Below are 26,624 nucleotides of genomic sequence, written 5' to 3'. Positions count from 1 at the left end.
TGTATTCATAATTGCTTCGAGTTCCGGGGGTTTGCTCCTCAGAGCGCTTTTTCAAATTTCGAACAAGTTTTTCTGGAATTAATTTTTTAAGCCAAAATCACTCACAAATTGCCTGTTAAAGGAATAAAAGATTTTACATCTTCATAACATTCTGTGTCGTTCGAAAGAGCATTTTTTTTCTGCATTAGATTGAACTAGTTCCAATTTTCTCAACTAATTAAAACAGAAGATATAACGGTTTCTTTAGCGAAACTCCTAGGCTTAACTCAGTTCAAACGTGGAACCAAAGCACAAAATGTTGCTATAGACAATAAATTTGAAAACAACTTATCAAGATACAAAACTGCCGTCCTGCAAAGCTCAGAAGCCTCTTAGCATGGTTTGAGGCATGATATGTGAAACTGAGTGCAAGTTAGTTTGGAACCCGAGGAAGGGGTGCTCCTCAAAAGTTTTTTCTCTTTTATTTATATAACTTGATAATGCATATTCCCATGAAGTTATTTATGTCTTCGTGTGGGAGCAGGATTTAAATATTGTTTCAATTATTTTGAGTTTTTTACTTAAATTCTATTTTCTACGGGAGGGAGATTTTCATTTTGTTCTAATCGTAATGCGTATTTCAATTTTATTTTTTCTTACAGACAATGGAAATCTTTGCGAACTAAATAAGATTTCGAAGCAATTTTTGTGGGTTGGTGAGCGTCAGCGAGCAGAGGTGGAGCTCAGTGGTGTATTAGGCACTTAATAGAAGTAAAAAAGGGTATCAAGGGGAGGATGGAGAGAGGAAGAATAAAAATTATTTTCCTGATATTACTGCATCACATAAAATCATTCAGATAAGCAATATGAGCCTGAAGTTTCTGCCACTGAATTTATTTCAAGAATCCAGCCATTGTGTTAAGTAGTATTCAAGACCTTTTAACTGCAATTACCTAAAAGCAAAATGCGGCTGATAATCATCCGAAGTATTTTCACTTGGATACGTACTTACGCACACGTGTCTTGCATGAGAATACACACTGCAAAAACAGATTAAAAATTACTTTTTTTTTCTCGCTCCAGGTATTGTACCAGTAGCTATATTGTAATAGTTTGTGGTAGAATGTTGTGTAAAACTTTTTAAATTAAGAAAAAAGAAAGGAATGCAAGAGTTTAGATCCTACTGAGTTGAATTAGACATTGCACTTGCACTAGGCAAAGTACTGAACATAGTGCATTAACGCAGTAGAATACATATACATGTATTCTCCATTCTCCCTCTATAATGAACACCCCATAATCTGATTACTTTTGTTTGGTCCCATGTGTATTCAGAATAGAGAGTCCACTGTATACAGAAACACATACAAAAGCATAAAAGATTAAAATAAACAAAGTATACAAGTGAAAAGGAAATTAAATTAGACTGTGATTACTGGTAAATACAATAGAAAGGGCAATAAGAGTTCTTTGAATGTTTTTAGGCTGGATATTTAAAGTCTTCTGCTTGTAATATGAGTAGGGACATTATTTTATGGATATTCTTGCGTGAAACTGGATAAAACGATTTCTTTCTAATTACAGAGTGGAACTTACGGAGGCCAGCATAGCAATATGGTGCTAAGTGGCGTCAAGTGCAAGGGTAGTGAACACAACATAGCTGATTGCGTACACGATAGAGTTGGTCGAGTTTTCTGTCCTGGCGAAGACAACATTGCTGGAGTTGTCTGTTCTGCAAGTAAGTGCTTCTCCTATCTATCCCCTAGGTTAGCGTTTTTGATTAAATGTCGAAATCAGCAAAGATAGACAAATAAATAAAAAGTTTTTTGAAAATCTTTACTAATAATAAAGTTGAGAGTCTATCTTTCCGGATCTCTCTATGTCTGTCAGGATCTCTGTCTGTCAGGATCTCTCTCTGTCCGGATCTCTGTCTGTCAGGATCTCTATGACGCGCATAGGGCCTAGACCGTTCGGCCGATTTTCATGAAATTTACCACAAAGTTAGTTTGTAGCCTGGGGGTGTGCACCTCGAAACGATTTTTCAAAAATTCGATGTGGTTCTTTTTCTATTCCAATTTTAAGAACAAAATTATCATAAGATGGACGAGTAAATTACGAAATTGTCATAACGTGGAACCGTAACATGGGCACAAGCCAATTGGCGAGAAAATTCACCATACATTATGTGCAAATTTACAGGCAAACCAAAAAGACCTTTTAATTTTTCTATTACGGGCAAAGCCGTGCGGGTACCACTGGTGAACAATAAAACTTGAATGAGAGAGGCAAAAAAAAGTTAAGTTTTAAATGAACTTTAAAATCCCCTTTTTTTCCTCTCTCATTTTTTTCGAATAAAAGGAATTGAGGAAAATATTGTGCTCACGTTGGCAACGGATATGCAGCTCATCTCTCCATTGATCTTTCGTAACTTTTCTGTTCCGTGTTCAAAAAATATTCTTTTAGAGTTTCGATATTTTTTTTCGTAGCAATAGGGTAGACCGGGGCACGTTTGCGCAGTGCCCTTTTCTCAAAACGAATTATAACTGGAAAGCCAACATTCATAACAGTTTGATGCTACTCCCTTGCAAGTATTCTCACAAGTTTTGAGCATCAGTCAAGCTTCGGTCCAGCATGCAGAAAGAATAATCTGTTTTCTACCAAGTTGAGTGAATTTTGTGTTGAACGTTTTGAAGCTTATAGTGAATAAATAATACTTAGTTAAGAAAAAGCAAACATGTATAAATTAGCAGAATTTTATCATTTTTTGATAATTGTATTTGTATGAACTGAAATATTAAAATTTTCTGCACGTTAAAAATAATTCCAAGCTTGGTGACGGGGCAAGTTTAAGCGTTGAACGTCGGTGCACCTTTACGATCGTTCTTACTGTGTCTTACACAAACGTGCCCCTGACACTTCTTTTGCTCCAAACTGTCTCAAATTTTTTTAGTATTTTCAGGCTATTTAGTTTTGAAAATTACCGTTTAATTTTCAATTAATTTACGCATTCGTATCTCATAGCTAACAATCATATAGTGCTGTCTTCATGCCCCTTAAGCTTCAACTTTATACACTTCAGTCTGTAATAAATTTGCTTTATTTTAGCGATGGTAAGACATGTTCAAAACACTAACAGAACTACGTTAGGTGTCAAAATGAATATGCGTAAACTTTCCCCGTGTCCAGGGCAAGTTTACGCAACCGACTTGGAGTCAAAAATTGTTTTTTCGGTTAAAAACACAAGCTGAGCAACAACTGAATATACCAATTTTGACTCCATTAACGCTTTCATAAAACCGCAATATTTAAAATTTCCTAAGTTAAAACATAACAATGAAAAAAATCCGCGTAAACGTGCCCCGGTTTTCCCCAAGTATTTTCCTCAAAAAAGGTTTTCTTCTTTAAACGAAAAGTTAGTTTCTGTTCAAAAATGTCAAGTACTTTTACAGCATCAACAAATTTTTTAACTTTCATCCCTTATTAGTTTGTACATATGTGAAATTGCAAGGAAATATTTATCAAAAAATTTCCACGCGTAACAGCAGAATCATCTATCACTACTTACATCAATTCTAAACCTTAAAACTGACTGATCAAATAATTTTTTTTTCATGACTCAGACGGTTTGCAGTGTTCTAAAAGGTCACGTTCGACATTTGTACATTTGTACCTAGTTTCTACGGACCAGTTCATTAAAATGCGTGCATCCGTAACCTACTAGTTCCTTAAAACGGTCTTCTGTATATAAACTATTACTTCAAATGTTTATAGTTTAAAATATATAAACATAGGTTCATCGAAATGTTTGCCATTTTTTAGCAGAAATCACAGTAAATTGTTTAGTTAATTCCGCAACACTTCATAGATTCTCAGAGCTTGTAAAAAATACTGACTGTTGTTTATTTATTTGAAAGTAGTGGTATCTACACGGCGCTGTCCGTGGTAGAAAACTAAAAGACCAGTTGAGTTGCCTTTGCTCAAGTCATGTATATAGTAATAGAGTAGTTTGTTTTTTTCTTTTCTTTTTTATTTTTTTTCCTTTTCAATACCAACATTATTTTGTCAGAATTGAAAATTTGTCACCAACGACGACCAATTGATTAACCAAAGCAATAACTCTATGTTTTGTGACAAAAACGAAAAAAAAAAAGGAATAATAAAATAAGATTACAGTCGCATATTACTCATGTACGCACGCTAGAAGTCAAGATACTGCAGTTCATTGTTTTCTAATGAATTTCTAGTAACAATGAAAGCTACACTTCTGCATGCGAAGGAAACTAAACAAAGCAGTGTTAGAAAATAAGAATTCAGTGTTGAAATAAAAAACAAACGAAAATGTTTTGAGAAAGATACTATTATGTAGCACTTTATAAAGTAAAATTACAGTGCAGAACCTTTTATCCGGGAACCAAAAAACCGGGAAACCAGAAAATCGGCAACCTTTTGCCGATTTTCCCGCCATTTTTAAAAAATGCGCATTTTCGGCAATTTTTGAAAACTAAGCATTTTTTTTTAAAGTACCTAAAATAATATGAGCGGTTTTTCAATAAATACCATATTACTCATCTATAATTCGGGAAAATGTTTTCAAAAACGAACTCAGAGCGTTATCCTCAAAGCGGGGCAAAATTTCCGAAATATTTTCTTGAATTAAAAAAGTACACTCTGAAATTTTCGTGTTTTATTCCAACTGAATACTAAAGAAATGAATATTGTCACATTCTAATGCAGTATTTTATTGAATAGTCTCTAATTAAAGCCGTTTGGAGCATAAGTAATGTCGGAAAAGCGCGGGAAACACCGAAAACTAGATTTGCGTATTTTTTGGATAGTTGATGGTGCAATCTATAACCATACTTTTTAACTATATTAGACACTTTAGTTTTAGAAATTCCTTATATGCCAGCTAATATTCTCTGGCTTTTTCCATTTTCAGTTAATTTTAATATTTCATACTTTTTATTAATCTCAAGTTCAGCTAATTTTCTTTTTGAAGCCTTTTTATGTAAAACTTATAGCACAAAGAGCAACAAGCTCGACTCTCCCAGTTCATAAAGGCAAAATCAAAATGTCCTATCTCTTAATCCCTTGCACCAGAAACATGTAACTTTACTCATTAGCAAGCCCAGATCTGCGTACTCGCAATGCGAGAGGCCCGCGTCCTTAAAGGGGCTAACGGCCCTAGAAATTGAAGAAAAAATAGAAAAAAAAAAACTAGTACTAAGACTTCTTGACTTTACTAAGAGACACTGCTGGCCTGTAGGTATGGGCGCTACATATTTTGTTGCAGGGGAATCAAAATGTATAGATCCGGGCCTTCTCTTTTTAGTACAGTTCCTGTGTTGTCACAACAATTGCAACTGAAAGAAAAGACTTTGAACTTTACTACTGACACCTATTTTCATTGAACAGAGTACAAATAGCTATCTCAAATAGAACAACAAATGAAAAACAAGTCTGAAGAATAAAGAGCAGCGTTAAGCTTTATGCTGCTGTTTAGTTAGTAAAATGCTGTTCCGTCATCAAAGCATTAAAAATATTCTTGGAAAGCTATGAAAAATAATAATAATAATAATAAAAAATAAGTAATAAAATAAAATAATTTGCTGAAGAAAGTTAAAAAAAATAAATAAATAAATAAACCAAGTGGTCAACTTACAAAGGGTTTTTTACAATACTCCTAACCAAATTTGGCGAACATTAGTGGTCAAGATAGACAGGTGGTCAAGATAGAGAGGTGGTCAAGTTACAGAGGCTTTCCTTCATTATATGAGATAGAACTAATTCCGTTCCTGACAAAAGCGGTCAACATAGACAGGTGGTCAACTTACAAGGGTGGTCAACTTTACAGGTTTTACTGTATTACTATTTATTATAGTAATTTAAATTTCATAAACAAACGGCCAATAGCGCTTTTTAGTGATCCAGAAAACCGGGAAATTCAGATATCCGGGACAGCGATGATCCCGAACTTCCCGGATAATTGGTTCTCTACTAGGATTAAACTGAACCATGTGCATGGTAAAGCACAATTAATGAACTTAATTTTGGATTTTAGTTTTAATTTACCTAAAATGCATTAAATGTATAAAAAGTAAGACAAAAAAGATGATCTTTTTTTATTAATCAGCGTAGAGTTACAAACGTTTTTAAAAAAATGAAAAAACTTTTATCTTTAAAGCTTAAAAAGATGTGTTTTCCTTAAATTTATCATTTTAGAATCAATTTCGCAATATCATTCCCCCCCCCCCCTTTTTTTTAATTTTTTCTTTATTTGTTTATTTATGTATTTTCCGAAAGTGCAGTTCCATTACTAAAAGCAGACGACATTTAAACTGGGAAAATATTTCAATTCGATTCCTTATTTCCGTCCATTATTACTGTAACCGTCTAATGCCTCGTACATACGATGAAAAAAACTGAGCTGAGCTTTGAATATAAACTTTCGCCAACGCAAAAAAAAAAAAAAAAAGACCCCTTTTTCTAGTTTAGCATGTCCGATTTTCAACATAGAGAGCAACATTTGTCTGGTGTAGGTTTTATGAGTTTTCTAATGGTACCAAATTCAAAACGATTAAGTAATTCCCTCGCTAAGAAAGAGCAAAAATTGAAATGAAAAAGAACGAAATCAAACTTTAGAAAAACTTGCACACCTCCATGCTTCACATGAATGTTTTAACCAAATTTTATGAAAATCGATTACCAGACATGAGGACATGGAAACATTCTGTTTTTAGTGCAGATCAAAACACTTTTCTTTAAAGGAAATAACGGAATTTTCATGATGATTCTAATCACGAAAGTTACATTAAAAATCTTGAGTTCTAAATTAGATTAAATGTCGAAATGTTTAGGTTCACGCTGAATATTTACGGCAGTTACTGTGCAAAATGCGTACCAAATTTTAAAGGTTTTTCGATTTTATTTTTACCCCATTTCTTTCTGATTGCACGATTGTTTTATTTGACAAACTGTAAAATACCTTGTTGAAGGTGTCGAAAATATGCTTTAAATTTTCCAAACATGTTTACAGGGCGTGGTCTGTTCCGGTTGTCTAAAAGCTTCTTGGACAGCAACGATGCTAATTAAAATTGTTTTTCCTATTAAATAGAACCAGTTCTCAAAGCATTTTTATAACTACTTTCGAAATAAACTGTTTTGCTTTGAAAAATAAAATATTTTTGTGCCTAATTGATACTAACTAAATAGTTTATAGGACTTCACTAAGGATTTTATGTTTGATTTTTAAATAAATGAATGAATAAACAGAGAAACAAACGAAAACAAGAAATATGTATAACCGGTTTTCCATAACGTTTTCTTTATTTTCTATTTCCATGCAATTTCGTTCTTTTCATTGGTGCAGTAAATGATAAAGGATTGACTAACGTGCTTTTTTCAAACTTTCGACTTGCAAAAAAAAAATATTTTAAATTAAAATGTTTATTATATATTAATACATTTTCCCAAAACAAAATTTTCATTACAGGTTATCTAATACTTCGATAAATGAAAGAAACACTTAGGTTTTTTTTTTTTTAATACTTTCTTACATCTTCTTACAACTTTTTTGGAATTCTAGCAAAATTTTTTATAAGCAAGAATTATTTTGTAGATTACTGTCTGACCATTGATTACATCGAAAGGCTAATGTCCGGTTTATAGGCGGAAATGGACGTATCTATTAGTTTATAGGGGTGTTAGTTGATTTTACAGACGTGCACTCTTGCATATTTAGCTCCATTTTTGTAAATGTGAAAATTTGCTCACAGCAATATTTTTTAATCTAAAAATTAAAGTATTAATTAAAGTATATTCAATCTATATTTTCACTACAAAAATTAATTGATTTATTCATTCACAATCTAGTTTTCAGCTTACCATTTTGCTTTTACATTCCCGAACGAAATGAAAACATTTTATTTTCTTTTTGTTGTTTCCATAGTAACTACTTATGTTTCCCCTTATTTCATTTTAGAGAATGCAATAAATGAATAAAGCACAAGTGACATTATAAAATGCGTGTATCAATATCCCATCGCTATTTTACCTCCTCCTCTGCCAGATTCATTTACATGGAATCGTCTTTACTTGGCCGATTGCCAAATTACATACAATCCGTGGTCAAACAGTAGAAGAGTTTGCCACCGTCTAGCTTTCGGTTGCCAACACCTCGATCATTGTTCATTGTTACACTAATTTCACTTTGTACATTAAGTTCACTATACTTTATTTTGGAGAAGTGTTTAAACGATAATTGAAAGGGTATGTTGAGATCTAGGTTCACCACACGATGAAAAATGCTCCTTCAGCAAAAGTTGAGTTCGTAATTTGAATCTTAACCCTTGTAGATCAGTAAATATATCCGTACCATTTCCTGAACCATTTTTCAAGCAAATTTTAACTTAATTATAATTTGAAAAGAGGTAACTACGTGAAATTACCTTTGAAAATGAAATTAATTAATCAATTGAACGTTTTAAAATGCATTCCCCATTACGTTCTTCTGCTGACATCCTGGGTTTTTGTATCTACTTTGTTCTAATATGTCTGAATTCTGGGATTGTATATTGCTCAAACGAAAACACAGAGATTTATATTTGAAGATATTGGAGAAAAAGGAGCACATGTGAACAATTTATTTCATTTCTTTACTTTTCAAAAAATATTATCAATTTCTCAACGCAAAAATTTTCCCATGATTGAATACACTTTTCTATGTGTCATGGATTTTCTTTTGGGACGTTTTAAAAATATATTTCTTTACTTTATGATATTTTTAAAAAACGTCTGCAGTTGTTCACATATGCCCCTAGAAGGGGGCACATGTGAGCAAGCCAGGGGCACATATGAACGTGGGTAAAAACTGCAGGAGAAGCATCATATTTTAAAGGAAAATTCTTCAATATGAAACATGTACCTAAATAATAAATACGTTGAAAGGTTTGTAATCTATACTGCGTCAGTTTCAATTGTATAGTAATGGACGCACTAAGATTTTTTTTTCCGAACATATAACTGCTCACTGTCAAATTCTAAAGTCTCGCAGCCTGTCCTGGTCACTGAATAGACTAGAAAAAAACTTACATGACTACATAATACAAAGAATTTTTTATTTTGTAAGGGTTATTCTACATATATTTTTCTCTTAAGCTTCATACATTGTTTGATATTGTATTTTAAAATGATTTTGAATTTCAGTTTTTAATTAAATTAAAACATTTTGTGTCTTATTATGTCCTGTAAGTAATATATATAACTAAATTATTGATCAACTTTTTAGTGACAAAAAAAATATTTAAAAAAAATAAACATAAATAAATAAATATTTAATAATATTAATAACAATTAACAATAAATTTAAAAACTAATTACAGGAAAATAATAATTATGAGTATTTGCACATTTTTAAACATTTAAAATATCCTTCACTAATAATAATATTACGGAGAGCGGCTATGGGAACTGTTCACTTGTGTCCCTACATGTTGTGTTCACAAATGCCTCATCGTCTGCTTTAGAGCTAACTCGCAAAAATAAAATATTTTTTATTTAATGAAAAAAATTAAACATAGTCATAAATTTACTTGAATGCTCATACAATGGTTCGTAATACTTAGATTTAAATTGGCAGTTAGTTTTAAAATGTTATCACGTGAAGCAACTGTTTTCACGTGACAGCGATAAAAATTTTTTCAACATCTGCTAAAACAAAGAAGTTGCCACCACAGATTGTTGCTCTAATGTTTGTCCAAGACGTACAACTAGTACTGCCCTTATTTGAGAAATTTTCAGATTTTTTGCTTGAAGTGATCTTAGTAAAACAAACCATGTTCACATGTGCCCCGTGTTCACACGAGCCCCCTTTTCCCCTACTTTTTTAGTATCGAATGTGGTGATTTTCTTTTGATTTTTAAAACTAATTTCATCTTAAAAGTGAATTTTCGTTTGCAAAAATCATAATGCTACTCAGAAACTATACATTTGTAAATGTTTTTTAAATTGATTTCTTATTTTTTTTAAATCTCTTTATAGCTTTGCCTGACTTAGTCGTTGACGAAAAAGAAATTGAAAGAACCTCCTACATCGATAACATTGCGATGTCTAGTTTACAATGTGCATTGGAAGAAAATTGTTTATCTTCAACTGCATATGACAGATCCAGACCAGGTAAGCTTCAATTATGTACTCTGAGGTTTTCTTTCTTTTTCTTTCGACCTTTCGGTCATTAGTCAACAAACAGCATACAGACAGGAAGGATAAAAGTAATCATCAAAAATACTGTCAAAAGCATTAAAAGGAAAAGAGTTGATGGCAATAGGGCATGCTTTATGTCGGACGGATATTACGTCTGATGTCGGACATTGAGGTGCTCTTTAGGCACTCCACGGTTGCAAAGAGGACAGAAAATTGAATCTGCCACTCCTAAGAACGGATACAAGGGAAGGGTGATGGGGCGATCGCCCCTGCCTTGAGGGACCCTGAACTAGTAATTTTTCCAAATTGAGGTCCTGAAACGAAAGTGTAGACCGTCTTTGACGACGTTGAGGAAAGGAGTGGGGTTCGAGTCTCCCTCTCGGAAAAATTTTCGGAATTGAAGTTCAACAAAGACAATTTTAGATGATCTTTGGCAATGTGAGTCTGGAGGCCACCCCGGGGGCATTTGGCAGCATTTAAATCTGAAAGACGTGATTTTAGATATGGAAGGCAGTGTTAGGGGAAATAAGAGGTTTAGTGACTTTCCCCCAGTAATTTTTCGAAACTGAAGTTCCAAAAAGCGTGATTTTAGACGAACTTTGATGAAGTAAGGGGAATGGGGTTTCGAAAAATTCTCCCGGAATTGTTACGAAGTTGAAGTTTCTAAACGAAATTTTAGAATACCACTTTCAGCGTAAAAAGTTCGTTGACCACCTTGCCTAAATCTCTACATTTTAGTTGTTTCAAATAACAACCCCCACTCCTCTCCCCCCAAGCATGAACAAACCAGTTACGAAAACAGAACTCCTTGAAACATAACTATCCCTTGGCCAGCTCAACTTTATATGAGTGGCTAAGTAGGAAATCTCTCATGTCTTGTAGTAAATCTAAAACAGGCTATAACCTAAGTTTTTCATGCTGGAAAGATTCTCAAGTTTGATGATAAAATTAAACAGAAAAAATTAGGCTTGACAATATGTGTTAAAACTAACAGTTCTGGGGGGGGGGGGTCCTTCCCCTCTCTGCCTGTAGTGTGACTATGGCGCATATCGCACAGGTAGAATGAAAAGGGCACGTATATGATGATAATATTTTTAGAGATATGCAGTTTTCATTCTATGTATGCGATATGTGCATCCGGTGCAAGCTACCGGTGTCGACCGGATGAAAATGACCACTCGGTGAAGGCTTAAGTCATTCACTGCTGTTTCATGTTTACAATGCTTGGAAAAAGTTTTCCCCTAGATGGCTAATATGCTTATAAATCTCGTTAATAAGAAGAAAAATAAAATGTTTTATAACCATTTAAATGTAGTGTTTTAAAATGTTAACATCGTTTATCAAACAATCTATGGCATCCCAGCAGGGAAAGTGACACAACTCAAAATTTGGGGGAAATATACTAGTCATTGATTTAAAATCTACATTTCGTGCTCTTTCTTGTCGTAGAACTCGCACAAAGTTACATCACTGGTGGGCGGTGGCGTAAAAAACGATTAATCAATAGGAATACATCATTAAAATTTTATAATTTAGAAGAAAATTTTTTTGAACTGAAAGTATGTACTATTAACTTAAACAAAAACGAACCAGTAAACATCACATCCTAACTTTTTTGTTCGTATATTTGAGACTAAATCACTTAAGTTTTGTTGTATACCTCGATTTTCTCCAATGCTGTTTTTTTTTCTCTTTCTTTCTTTCTTTTTTGAGTCTTTGTTTCTTTGCCGGGGTGAGATAGATCGAGGAAAAAAAATTTCGATTCATTTTGTATTGGGCTCGGTAGTAAACATTTGGTTGTGAACAATATTATAGTGTGTTAATACACCGCGTACAAGATACATATTAAGCTGAAGAGTATTCAGTCCCCAGTGATTGCTACTAACGGCAGCACAGGTCCTCTATTTAGGCAGTCAGAAGGGGGAGGGTTCAGTTGACCCCCCACACCCTGAATTTCAAAAACATAATGCAATTATGCATTTTTGCTTGTATTTTGATGCATTTTTCATACAAAATGCATTGATTTTATACCCTTTACTTTCACCCCCTTGAAAACTTCGGAATAAAGGAGCCTATCAGAGCACGTCAAACGCTCAATAAAACGAGCTGATGTGTGCATCACATGACTTCCTTTTACACCAATTTAATGCTATTTCCCTATTATTGCAATTTTAATGGGATTCTCTCTCTAACTCTTTAAATATCACTAGCAATGGCCACATTGAAAGCAGATTTAAAAAAAAAAAAAAATCGCCAAATTTTTCGCCAAGTTGGCGACAAAACTTGGCAACCAAAAGACTGGCGATATATCGCCAAGTGACCGCCAAATTATAACACCACTTGAGTTTGCATCGAAATTAACAATGATTTCCCCCCAAAAAGGTGCAAAAGACCCCTTTAGAAACACCCGAATGCAACCAAAATAGGAGGTGCACAACTAGACCCCACTACGAGTCTATGTACCAAATTTCAACTTTCTAGGACATACCATTTTTGAGTTATGCGAGGCACATACGCACATACACACATACGCACATACATACAGACGTCACGAGAAAAGTCGTTGTAATTACCTCGGTGATGGTCAAAATGGATATTTCGCGTGTCTATACATTCTTAGGCACTTTTCCGCAAGTGGTCGAATCGAAAAAAAAAACTCAACATTCATTTGGGGGTGAGCAAAATGGAAATTAAGGGCGATTTTTGAGTGAAAATTTTTTCGCGAATACAATACTTCCTTTTTTGTAAAAGGAAGTAAAAAAGTTATGAATATGATGAATACATTCAGTGTATTAACTTGATGCACATGTGTTTGTATCATTGGTCAATACGCTCACAAGTGCTACATGATCAACTTCTGTAGTCATGACAGCCCACGGTTATTTCAGGTATAAGTAAAAAGTTGACAAGTTGTATTTCAAAAAGCAACATGAATACGGACAGTAGCTATAAATAAATTTCCAACCTTTAGGATAGTCTAGCTGGCTATTGTGTCATAAAAAAAGACAACTTATAAGAATTTTTCCCAGAGTTAAGACTTGCAAATAATTTGACACTTGAACAAAAAGAGATATAGTCAGAACGAAGGGAAAATATACGTTTTTGTTGCCCGATTGATTAATAGATATCGTTGCTAATTGGTAGGGAACGGTGGTTAAACTAGAAAAGCGCATTGTGTAGGAAATTTTCATTGACCAATTTTTGCACAAAAGCGCAAAATCGTTAACGTCTCCTTCATTAGCACTAAATGTTTGGAATAAAGTTTCAACAGCTGCAAAAAATGGACTAAATTGCCTTGAGTAAAAAATAGCATCCGAAAAGCATTACAATTTCTCAAAAAATACAAAAGCCCGAATGGTTATTTGATCTTTTGTCTTCAATACGCATATTCATCACATTGCACATTCGCTGCATTTGGACCGAATGATTTTGTTCTAATAACAGTTCACTTCCGAATTTCACACGAGAAGCATTCAGTGTGAACATATCATTTCTCGACTCTCATATAAAGGATTGAGAAATTTTAGATTAGCAATTTACAGCTCACCTTTTGAGACCATTGGAACATTTGATGTAAATTAAAAGGATATTTACACTGCGTAAAAATAGAGTACAGGGAAGCATTGATCATCCAGTGGTAAAACAAAAGTTCCTATGCTCGCGTCTTTCCCAGCGGCCGGTGCCACGATTGAAGGTCACGGTTGAGGTCACTACAAACTTCCAAAATTTCCCTCGCAAATTTCGTCCGACGGTTTGCCAACAAATGTGGAAACATAATTGCAATTTTTAAATGCCCGTATGTACCTTTTTCATCAACTATACATAGGTGTGCATGTGCATACCCATATTTTTTCCTTCGGCAAAATTTGAAGTTCCATCCGGCAAATTAAGAATTTCCGCCCTCAAATTTAAGTTTGGGATGCCCTTGGTCTTGCCTTGTAGACTTATTGCCATCACTCGTCTTCTGATTTACTCGTGTTCTACAAGGATTGTTGGTTATGTCTTTCACTGGGACATTGAGCGGGGTGCTCGTCTAGCACTGATATGTATAGTGAAGAGAGGAAAATTCACACCATAGGGAAAGCTGCTGTTCCCACGGACAAAATTTACTTTTCAATTTTTGCTGGGCTCTGTGAATGAACAATCGATCGGTAAAATGTTTTGACAGAATCTACAACTTATCATCTAATTTGGCAATTTTTGTCAGGTGAAAATCTAAAAGCTTTTAACTGCAAAAATTTTTTCTTTAAAATCGTCTTTTTTGTCCTTGGGTATAACAACCCGTTCACCCCACGAACAGAGACCTTTGTACCCATGGACATATAAAAAACTAGTATGTTGTGGCCATCACGAAACTTTCTTCTATATTTTTCTTTTTTTTTCTGATCCCTCCCCATGCTTGACGAGGAAGCAATATTCCCAACAAAAACAAAATTACACATGCAAAAACTTGACTACCATCCCAATGTCTGAATTATTTTAAAAGCAAAGCAAAAGAGCGAAAACTGAAAGTTATTTTAAAAGCCTTGCTTGAATGAATTACAAATATTTTATTTGTTAACAAACATAAGATGGCAACAGTTAAAAATTTTAAATCATTGAGATAATATTTCCTACCATTTCCATACAATTAAAATCACGAGAAATACGCAGACGACAATCTATTACGATTTATCTTTCTTATTGTTGCATTAATAAAAATATTTTTATTCGCAAAAAAAAAAAAAAAAATCAACACCTCTTGGAGCGATTGGCGTCAAAATAGAACCAAAGCCTGTTTACATATGGATTCACATATATTCCAAATTTCAACCAGAACGTAGCATTACTTCTTGAGATAGGGCACTCAAAATGGAAAAAAAGAACGGGTGATTGCGCTACCCCCTTTTTAGCTGTTGACACAAAAATAAAATCAGTTTTTATACCCACTAAGGGCTACTTGCCGATAATTTTTTCTTTCATTCCGTTCATTATTTCTTGAGATACAGCAGTCACAATTGACGACAAAAAACGTTCTATAGCTCAACCCCCGTTTGATTTATTGACACCAAAATTGAATCAGCACCTGTTCCTGTTTGTACCAACATATGGACCAAATTTTGTTTGATTCCGAAATTAATTTCCTGAGGAATAGCAAGCACGCGTAACTCGAAAAACGTCCCATTGCTCCACCCCCCTTGGAGGAATTCGCGCCAAAAACTAATGGGCACAAGTTCACATAGGGGCACATATGTGTACCAAATTTCGTTCGATTTCATGCGGTAGTTTTTGTTGTAGAGCGGCCACAAAAAACTGGTCACACACAGACGTGACACACATACATACACACACACACATACATACACACACACAGACAGACAGACATTTTCCAAAAATAGTCGAAATGGACTCAGCACACCTCAAAACGTTCGAATCCGTCAAAATTCGAAATTCGAAAATTTGCACGAATCCAATACTTTCTTCTATATATTAGATATAGAAGAAAGTAATAATAAATAAATAGGTAGGAAGAACTGATTACATTTTCATAAGCCATTTAATATTGAAATACTTCAAACATCCATTGAAAATAACATCAAACAAAAAATCCAACAGAAATCAAACTTTGAAAATTAACCGAATTTTAAATCAATTTTTACTTTCTTCTATATCTAATATATAGAAGAAAGTATTGGATTCGTGCAAATTTTCGAATTTCGAATTTTGACGGATTCGAACGTTTTGAGGTGTACTGAGTCCATTTCGACTATTTTTGGAAAATGTCTGACTGTGTGTGTGTGCATGTGTGTATGTCCGTGTGTGTGTCACGTCTGTGTGTGACCAGTTTTTTGTGGTCGCTCTATAGCAAAAAGTACCGCACGAAATCGAACGAAATTTGGTACACATATGTGCCCCTATGTGAACTTGTGCCCATTGGTTTTTGGCGCGAATTCCTCTAAGGGGGGTGGAGCAATGGGACGTTTTTTGAGTTACGCGTGCTTGCTATTCCTCAGGAAGTAACTGGCGGAATCAAACAAAATTTGGTCCATATGTTGCCATTAACAGGAACAAGTGCTGATTCAATTTTGATGTCAATAACTCAAACGGGGGTTGAGCTATAGAACGTTTTTTGTCGTCAATTGTGACTGCTGTATCTCAAGAAATAATGAACGGAATGAAAGAAAAATTTATCGGCAAGTAGCCATTAGTGGGTATAAGAACTGACTTTATTTTGGTGTCAACAAATAAAAAGGGGGTAGCTCAATCGTCCGTTCTTTTTTTCCATTGTGAGTGCCCTATCTTAAGAAGTAATGCTACGTTCTGATTGAAATTTGGAATATATGTGAATCCATATTTAAACAGGCTTTGGTTCAATTTTGACGCCAATCGCTCCAAGTGGCGTCGATTTTTTTTATTTTTTATTTTTTTGAGCAATCACGATTGCTTATTGTTCTCACTTGACTGTTTTTGGCGTTCCTTTGATTTTTCCCACCGCCACCCTCCGCACCATCACCGTCGACGGGCTCCTCATGATGCTGCTCCTCTAGTGAAAGCCGTCTCCAGGTTGCATCCATGTCCTACACACACGCTCATACATACACAACTACACACACACACGCACGCACACACACACATACACACAAACACATGCACCTACACACACAAACACATACATACATACAAACACATACACACACGCATACACACATAAAAACATACACACACATACACACAACTACCCAAACATTCATGCCTGCACACAGACACAAACACATATGCCTACATACACATACACATACCCCCCATAGACACAAACACACATGCCTACTTACACATACACACAACCCATGCACACAAACACATACCCCCACACACAAACACACACGCCTACATACACACACTAGTGATTGCGATAAACATAATTTGAATTCAAGATGTCAAAATTCAAATTTTTTTTTTTTTTTTTGTGAATAAAAATAGCTTTATTATTGCAACAATAAGAAAGATATATCGTAATAGATTGTCGTCTGCGTATTTCTCGTGATTTTAATTGTATGGAAATGATCAGAAATATTATCTCAATGATTTAAAATTTTTAACTGTTGCCATCTTATATTTGTTATTAAATAAAATATTTGTAATTAATTCAAGCAAGGCTTTTAAAATAACTTTCAATTTTTGCTCTTTGCTTTGCTTTTGCAATAATTCAGACATTGGGATGGTCTTCAAATTTTTGCATGTGTAATTTTGTTTTTGTTGGGAATATTGCTTCCTCGTCAAGCATGGGGAGGGATCAGAAAAAAAAGAAGAAAAATATAGAAGAAAGTTTCGTAACAACAACATACTAGTTACCTAAAGGTTTTTTTTCCATATTTTAACTATTCTTAATTTTTAACATCAGTGAATTCTTCAAAAAAATATATTACTCTTAAGAGAGTCTAATATGTTTTTAAACAAAAAAAAATCCTAGATACATGATCAGTATGGCTCTCTATGTTCTTATATAATGTCTTCAATTTATATAAAAATTGAATCTTTTAACAAAACTACTAACTCATTACAAAAAAATGAGTTTAGATTAACCCAATAAAAACCAAAAAAAATGCGACTTCAAATGAAAACAGCTGGGATTGACGGTCTGTATATCCTACAACAAGTGGGAGTTACTTCAACACTATATCTTCAAGACTTACTCCAAATTAATCATCATTGTTGAAAGTAAATTTCAGACGTTGATGACGGGACACCATTTTGAAATACTTCACATTGTAAGAAAGCTGAGGTGTGCCCCAAAGACACTAAGAGTTGCAGTCCGTGGGCACATATGGTCATGTGTCCTTGGGTACAAAGGTACGCCATTTTGATTTTGCAAGAAAGTCACAACAACAAGACCACAGTTTCAAGACATTAAAAATCAGAAACAACACCTTCAAAACGTAGGGAAACACGATACCTGCAACAAAAAGGAATAATACAATCGTCAACGTACAAAAAATAAAGAAACAAACAAAACGAAATTATACATGGGTTTTTCTTTAATTAGATCCTACTGAAACCGAAAATATGTGATAAAATCTTACATGTTCGTTTGATGGCGCTGAAAACTTATGAAGTACTGGAGAGGGCTGAGACACACACGTTGAACCCCCCATCCGATCTCTCTCTACAATACCCGGAATTTCCCGACCAACGTCCGTAAGTACAACCGTCCGTGGGTACAGCAGCTTCCATTACGAGTACTAGGGGACTGGAAAATAATGTCACTTTTTTAAACTGATAAGTTTTTGACAGGTTTTTATTTTTGATCGATAATTCATTGTAAGAAAATTGCGAAACGTCACAGATTGTTTCCAGGCAACGTTCCAGGATCTCACGGGTTTGCACCAGTTTCCTGTGAAAATCAAGTATTTTTTGCGAAAACATCTTCTTAATCGCTAGAAGTTTTATGAAGGCAGATTTCACATTGTTATGAAAATATTTTTGTCTACCGGTGTGAAAGTATATTATGCTTCATTATTAGGTGTTTCTCCTTCAGCTCGCTTACGACCTTTGCTGACTGACTTTGCCTTAAACAAGGGCCAAATGCAGCGTTTTGATGTTATAGCTTTGAAAAAATTGCAATCACATAAGCCGTTTATTTTTCGCTTGAAATTCTGCTAGAGCTTTGCCTATATTTGATGCCGGAGTTTTTCCTGGTGAATCAAAATGGTGTCAAGTTATTACTATACACATATCTAACTTTTCTCTTAAAGTTCTTGCTTTATTCCAGAAACAGGACTGACTTCTATTGGGAAGGTTTTTAAATTCTTCAGAAAGATTCCAGCTGAATTTCCGGAAGGACTTTTAGCGGAAAAATTTCCCATTTTTTACCAGATTCGCTCCTGGCATAAATTAGACGCATTAGCTGTCCATTATTTTCCATGAATTTTTTTAGTGTTTGATTACTCTTGTAATCAACATTATTTTGAAATATAGTGTTCAAATTTTCATTCTCTGCTCGATAAAAATCAATTGGTCTTGGAGCAAAATATATGGGAACAGCATTTTAGATATCAGTCAAACTTTCAAAATTTTTGTTACATGGAAAGCAGGGGCGCACCGGTAAGCGGTTACTATGACCTCCCAAAAATGTTCTTATTCGGCAAATTTTGTCAGACGATTCTAAAAAATTATCACCATTCGGCGAAATTTGGAGTGCCATTCTGCAAAATTATCATCATTCGGCAAAATTTGGAGTTCCATTCTGCAAATTGAGAATTTCCGCCCTTCCGAAAATTCGAGTTTGGTGCGCCCCTGATGGAAAATATTGTAGCAATCAGAATAAAGGGAAACCAGACTGTGAAAAGGCCGCAAAGTAGCGCCTGGCAATGGTGGGGTTTGAATCTCTGACCTACTACAGTTGACGATTTGCTTGATTTTACGGAACGTTTGGTACCAAGAAAAGTTCTCATAAAATTGTGATTTCGTAAAATAGAAAAGCATTTTAAGACTGGCAAGCAGTTCGTAAAATCGTGAGTGTTCATAAAATCAAGTTTCGTCTAATCGAGCGTTGACTGTAGTTCTCAGTCATGTGCGTAACTCCCGGACCACAAACGGAACTAATGTCTAAATTACCACCGATTTCCCGTATCCAACTAATCTACAAGTTCGTTTCCGAAATTGCAATTGAACATTAAAAACTGATATGACGGATTTTTTCCTTTTTCTATATCACAATCATGTGTAAATATTCACTTTTTAAACCATAATCATTCTTTAAATATCCTTAAAAGTTGAGTAAAATGACTCCATATTGCAGTTACAAATAAAATTATTTCTTTCTTAAGAGAGAGAGAGGAATTAGTTGTATTTGCCCTGCTGTTTACACTACAATATATTACACACACCGAATGTTCCAAACTTCCGAATAATTTATCTATTTCTAATTTTAAAAGTGCAGATAAAGTCTCCCTTCGGCGAATATTGTTCAAAACTGCAATAAAAAGTATCGACTTTTACTTTTGCGATGAGAAAATGCATGCATGTCTTTTTTTTTCTGAAAGTGCTAACCTTACAGGAGTGTAAACAAACTTTGACAGAATTAACTCAAATAAATACTTTAGCTAATCTCTTTCACACGGCTAATTTTTAACAAGCAAACAATTTATTTATTTTTTAGGCTGGCAATTTCTTCAACGCCGAGTACTTCGTTTCACAGCAAGAATCGGAAACTTTGGGACAACAGACTTCAGACCGTTCTTGCCAAAAACGTCATGGCAATGGCATGCTTGTCATTTGTAAGTATTATTAAAATTTTACAATATTCTTTGATTCAAAACAGTGTACTTGTGTTCTCCCCCTCCCCCCCCCCCCCCAGACACTTTTGAAAGGACGCTGCTTCCTGCTCCTTTTAAGGCAACCTTCGGTGCACCTTGCCTTCATTTTTGCATCCTTCAATGCATGATCAATGTCCCTTTAGAGTTTAACAACACTTGATCACAAAAGCAAGTCTTCTTTCTAAAATGGTAAAAATTCACGCAAGCCTCATCATGAAACTTAAATCCCTTGTTTTCCATACCCACTAGAATGGAGTAGGAAGATGGTCTAAAATTAAAGAGCTTTTCCTCTTACATTTTTTTTTAATTGCCGTTATTAACTTACCGGAAGTGTCTCTTTATCTGGAAGCAGTTTGCCCCTTTTTTAATGTGGAAGAAACACCAAGTACCCCCTAATTAACTTTTTGTTCAGGACGAGTTGGGAGGACGAGATTTTGTTCGATTTGAAGTATTTGATTCATGGGAAGAGGAGTTTGGTGTCTAATTTTCGTTGCACTTTCAAGGATGTTACTCAAAGTTTCTACTACAATCATTTTTCCGAAATTTTCTATCCATTCTCAATTTATCGTTGTAGACTTTTTGCCATAGTTCGGTTTTAACCTCTAATCTGTTGCACTCAGTGATATAGTTGGAAGAAAACATTTGCAGGAATGCTATTTTTCTAGGGTAGATTCTATGATAGACGGATTTTTTGGGGCCAAGAAAAAGTCTGTTTAACTTACTTATGCCAGCTTTAACTTAAAAAACAGGCATTCAAAACTTTTTAAAGGTGCTTTGAAACCAATTTACAATGAATATATGTTATTTTTACAACTAGTAAACGATGTATTTCGAGGAACGGCCATCTTACTGCAATGTAACTGCAATTTGCGTTGCAGTGAAGCTCAACAGTGAAGCAGGACGGTCCAAAAGCTATTTTTTTTTTCGTTATAAAAGAGGTCTTTTATAACCCTGAAACAAGTGTCTGCGATATACCTTTCATTTTTGTCTGTGATAACTCTGTCATCAACACCTGTAATATTCTCCGCAATGGTAAATATTTACATTTTTTATAAAGACTTCAGAAAATGCCTCTAATATGCAATAATGCTAATTCATTCCTCACTTCATTTCCTCATATATTCATTCCTCACTTTATCATGAATATCGTTTAATTTTATCGTCGATTGTAGTGACAAGTCACTTCTTATCAAATATATTCGATTTAGTGTTTTTGTGAGTAGTTTCCTTATGGCAGCCCTTAAAATAATAGATAATGGTAAATAAATTAAAATGATTTATAAAACATGGATTCTATTTATGCCTTCGAATAAATTGAATTAAATTCATTTATAATACACGAATTAGATATGTTAATTTTCCCGGGGTTAATTAATAAAAATTAAAAATTGAAACTTATTACTGATTCTTTTTTCTTTTACATTCCTGACCTGGAAAGAAGGAAAATAAATCTGTAAATAATTATTTAGTCAAATACTGAACAAGATATTACTAAGCGTTATGATGCATAGCATATTGAAGAAACAGCTGAGGTCACATGCTTTGGATTTCATACCAACAGCAATAATCTTTTCTTATTCCTATCTGCACATTTTCATTGAGCTGTCAAAAGACATGGAAGAGTGATGGATGCTGTTGATTCTTTTAACTTTAACTTAATCTTATACTTTAAAAAAGAAAAATAATTTCAGGCCCTGAGTTTGGATTGATTAGTTTAACTTGTAAGGAAAACATCTAAACTGTTTTAGCAATCTGATGAACTACGTCAACTGGTGGGTCAGTTCGTTTTACAACGGCAATAAATGTTGAAACGTAATAAAATATTCAGAGGTGCCTATTCTCCCTCAGAGAGCAATGGCGCATCCCCTTCCTAAACACCACAAAGACGTTAGTTCCTGGAAAAGAAAAAAGCACCTCTAAAAATATTCCCCTAAAAATTTCAATGGCGCAATCTGCGCCATGAGTCCCCCCCCCCTCCTAGTCAACACCCCTACAAGTCTTTACTTTAAAACCTACTATTACATTGCCACCGACAATAGGAAATAAAATTCGAAGTGCACAAACGGAAGTTTTGGTGCTGTTACCATTAGTTGGATTCAACATACTAGTTGTAATCTGGTCATTTTTTGCGAACAATAAAAACATTTTGAAATTAATTTCATATGTACATTATTAGAAGACAATGTAATTTTCATCAAACACCCACAAAAAACGAAGAAAAGTCAAATGCAGTGGTAATAAAACTTAATCTTCTTTTAATTAAAATTATTGAAAAAAATGTTATTAAAAAATACATACTTAAAAGAATTTAAATGCATAAATTTCGAGCGTAAGTAATGCATGTACTTTTGTTCTTTGGATTTACTTTATTAATTCTGATTTAAGTAAGGCGAATGTTTGTAAAGGACATTGCATGCACTTGCTTCGTAGTTACAGGACCCCCCCCCCCTCCTTTTTTATAGCACAAGAATAACTAATAAAGCATGCATGAAATACACCGCCAACTCAGTCATTTCCAGCAGAGGACTGCAGTTTCGTGCTTATTAGCACTCATCAGCCCGGCAAAATGACTGAGTTGGCGGTGTATTTCATGTATTTCTGCTTTAGCCCTGGCTAATGGGCGGTAATTTACTGAATATACCATGCCTTGCCATCAATTTTCGAGTTGAACCAAACCATTGCTTCGGTCACTCGGCTGGTCTGTGCTAATTCTACATTAGCTACCAGTTTGTCTGGCCCTCTTGACTTCCAAGAGGTTTTCCATCTCCAGCTCAGTCACTTTCCTATGCCGGGCTGATGAGTGCTAATAAGCACGAAACTGCAGTCCTCTGCTGGAAATGACTGAGTTGGCGGTGTATTTCATGTATTTCTGCTTTAGCCCTGGCTAATGGGCGGTAATTTACTGAATATAATAAAGCATGTTTCACACCATGACAACAGCCATAGTAGTGCCAGTTTTCCGCATTGCTTGAAATTTTAACTTCTCGGTATAATGTTTTTATTTATCAACATGTTTTTTTTTTTTTTTTTTTTTTTTTTTTTTTTTTTTTTAAATAATGTGTTTGAAAAAAACACCTTATGGTGTAAAATTTTTAGCTAAACAACAGAAGTAATAACCTTTTGTGACAAATAGGGTTTTCTGTTTCCCTTTTTTTTTTTTTTTCAACTCTATCTCTATAGCTGGCTTCATTTGCTTACATACCTTATAAATGTTCCCCAAAACAGAGTCTATTAACTGTAAATATAGTAAACAATGGAATCTTTTTTTCTTATTTATGCGTGTTTCTGTTCAGAGGTGTTCCACGCTTTAAAACAAGGAACAGTTTAAAGATATGTTAATTAAAATGCCTCAACTATGGTTTGGAAGCTTCACAAATAGCCTCAGTATTGTTCTTTGCATAGCACCCATTGCAAATACTTTCCGTGAGAATAAGAATAGCTTGCGTATTTCAAGACCTGCTAGTTCTTTTTTGACAAATTCAATGGCTTTTATTCCCTTGAAATCTGCACATAATGGTTTTCGCTCTCTAGAACGATTTTCCAAAATCAATAGTGTTTAATTATAAACTTAAGTAAAGAATTGAATTAACAATAAATCATATCGATTAGCAGCTTCTTCAGAAATAGAAAAATGCTTGAATTAATAATTCGCAGTATTTTAAATCAAAATATCCTCATATGTAATAGCTAATTCACTGGTCGAATAACGCTCCTGACGTCACCAACACTGAAACTCGTGCCACAGCGTGATAATTTGATCAAATTTTTTGGTAATGTTTGACATGCAGGGAAATGCTTTGTTTTTACTAGGCTGAACTGGATCCGGTTAACTTAACTGTTTTACTGGTTAGACTCATTTTGGGAGAACAGAGAATCCGAAAAGGGGTCAACAGTTAACGCTATCTATTGGAGTTTAGGGTTAATCCATTAGAGTTAGTGTTAAAATGTAAACTATCAAAATGTCACCAAACAGGCAATTGCTTCGTTCAAATGTAGAAGCAATTTTCACCCGTCATACTTTGACGGGCGATTTTCTAGTATTTAGATATTACTTTAACAGTGGGTACAGATAAGGGCGGATCGTGGATGGAAGAAGAATCAAGACTTTTTTGTAAAACAAACAACTTAATCAAGAACTCAGTGTACATAAACCCTGATAATTCAATTTAATAAGTAATAAGTTCCTTGATAAATAAGTTCAAAAATATTAATCACAATTTTCAATTATACAGTCGAACCTCCATTTATCGAACTTCCACATATCGAAATTTTCTATATATCGAAGTCCTAGCAAATTTCTATTTTCATTATATAGAAAATTGTTTCTATATATCGAAAAAATCTCTATGTGTCGAAATTTTTTTCGAGACATTCGTAGATTTTTTTTCCCACTTTAGGCTGTTTGTCTCATGAAAAATGAAAGTTAGAGGAGAAAATTACGTTCACTAAAGGTTGCTACGGAATTCGCGAGAAATCTGAGGTTGAAGGGTGTGTAATTAAGTCGTTGTTCCATTCTGAAGTTCTTAAATTCCTTCAAGTTTATTTCAAATCTTAGCTGTAACCAGTAACACTGTAAAATCATTTTCAAATTATCCCTTATGTTTGTTGATTATCATTCCTAGTCTTCTTAGCTTCAGTAAAAATCACTCAAGTTAAGTAAATTGATTTTTTACTTTTGTCTCGATCACATTGTTAAAACGAAAATCCCCTAATGTTGCGATCAAGTTGAATCGCCGAAGAACATGAAGATGAATGGTTGGCGTAAAAATGTAATTTCTGTTAATATTTTAATCATCAACTTTCATTTCATCCGATGTTCGTATAAATTATAAATTGGGTTTCATACACGAAAATTAGCTTTTATTTTAATGTTTTAGGATACTTTTATGATAAAATAAGATCGTTTCCATGTATCGAAATCACTATATATCGAATTTTTGTCCCGCAATATGCTACTTCGATATATGGAGGTCCGACTGCATTATCATTCGCATCGATTTCGTCACTAAGGGGTAGTACAAAAATTCTCCGTGTTTAATGAAAGTGCTCTGCCTGACTTCCCGTGACAAAGGTCGTGATAAATAAAAGTGTCTCTTGTTTTCCGTGACTCTTACCCATCATTTCCGAATTAAAATTGTAACCATGGGAGACATGTATAGTCCTGAAATAAAAACGAGTTGATGTGTGTATCACATGACTTCCTTTTACTCCAATGTCATTTTCCCATTACTGGCAATTTTAATGTGATTCAATAGCTTGACTGACTTGATTCTCTTTACGCCTAGTGGCACATGAGGCCGCTAGCGTGGTATTCCATCCCGACCGGTTTAATGCCGTCTCCCTGGCACCCCCCCCCCCCCCCCCCCCAGCTTGGCCAACCAAAGGCATTTCTTTCTTGTATGGCCATCTGTCGCCTGGTTAGTTTTGGACGCCCGCGCTTCCTCTTGCCATCAGGGGTCCACGTGAGAGAAGTTCTTGTAGGGTCTATTGCCTGCATTCTGAGAACATGTCCTATCATGACCATCTGTGCTTTTTTATCAGTGTGGTTATCGGCTTGCAATTTGTACGTTTGTACAGGTCTGAATTCGATATTTTATTTGGCCAGTATATGTTTAATATTTTTCTTAGGCTTTTAGTTTGAAAGGCATCAAGCTCTTTTTCTGGCTGTCTAGTTAGCTTCCATGTATTGCTTCCATAGAGTAGGACTGCTCTAACTGTTGAATCGAAAATTTGTATTTTGAGTTTTGTGTGTATGTTGTTAGATCTAAATATTTTATATAAAGATTTAAAGGTATATTGAGCTTTTTTTTATTCTTATTAATATATCATTATTAGTAATTCCTCAGATGAAACATATGCCCCAAGATAAATAAAATTGTCAACTTCATCTATTTCCTTTCCATTTATACTATTTTTTTTCATTTTTGTTACTTTTGATTTCAATCATCTTCGTCTTGGCTTCATTTATTTTCAATCCGATTTTTCTTGCATTTTCTTCCAGCTTACTTGTTTTTGACTTCATAGTTTCATTCAAATATTTCAATAGTTTACTAAATATTCCCAACAGTGGCCAAATTGAAACAAATTTTTGAAAAAAATCGCCAAATTTGTCGACAAAACTTGGCGACCAAAAGACTGGCGATATATCGC

The 26,624-nt window shown here is 34.4% G+C and overlaps 1 protein-coding gene across 1 annotated transcript in view; it reads left to right on the top strand.

Moving 5' to 3' along the window:
* Positions 1–26,624, top strand: part of LOC129225572 (lysyl oxidase homolog 3A-like) — a 122,757-nt gene that overhangs the window by 73,057 nt on the left and 23,076 nt on the right. Inside the window, exons 4-6 of the mRNA XM_054860020.1 lie at positions 1,564–1,717; positions 10,018–10,152; positions 20,318–20,435. Of these exons, the coding sequence (XP_054715995.1) occupies positions 1,564–1,717; positions 10,018–10,152; positions 20,318–20,435 (407 nt within the window). The remainder of the gene's footprint in view (positions 1–1,563; positions 1,718–10,017; positions 10,153–20,317; positions 20,436–26,624) is intronic.

This window comes from Uloborus diversus, chromosome 7 (genome assembly GCF_026930045.1).
Source record: "Uloborus diversus isolate 005 chromosome 7, Udiv.v.3.1, whole genome shotgun sequence".
In the NCBI taxonomy this organism is placed as follows: Eukaryota; Metazoa; Arthropoda; class Arachnida; order Araneae; family Uloboridae; genus Uloborus; species Uloborus diversus.
The sequence above is the reverse complement of the archived record's forward strand: the minus strand, read 5'-3'. Positions and strand labels throughout refer to the sequence as shown.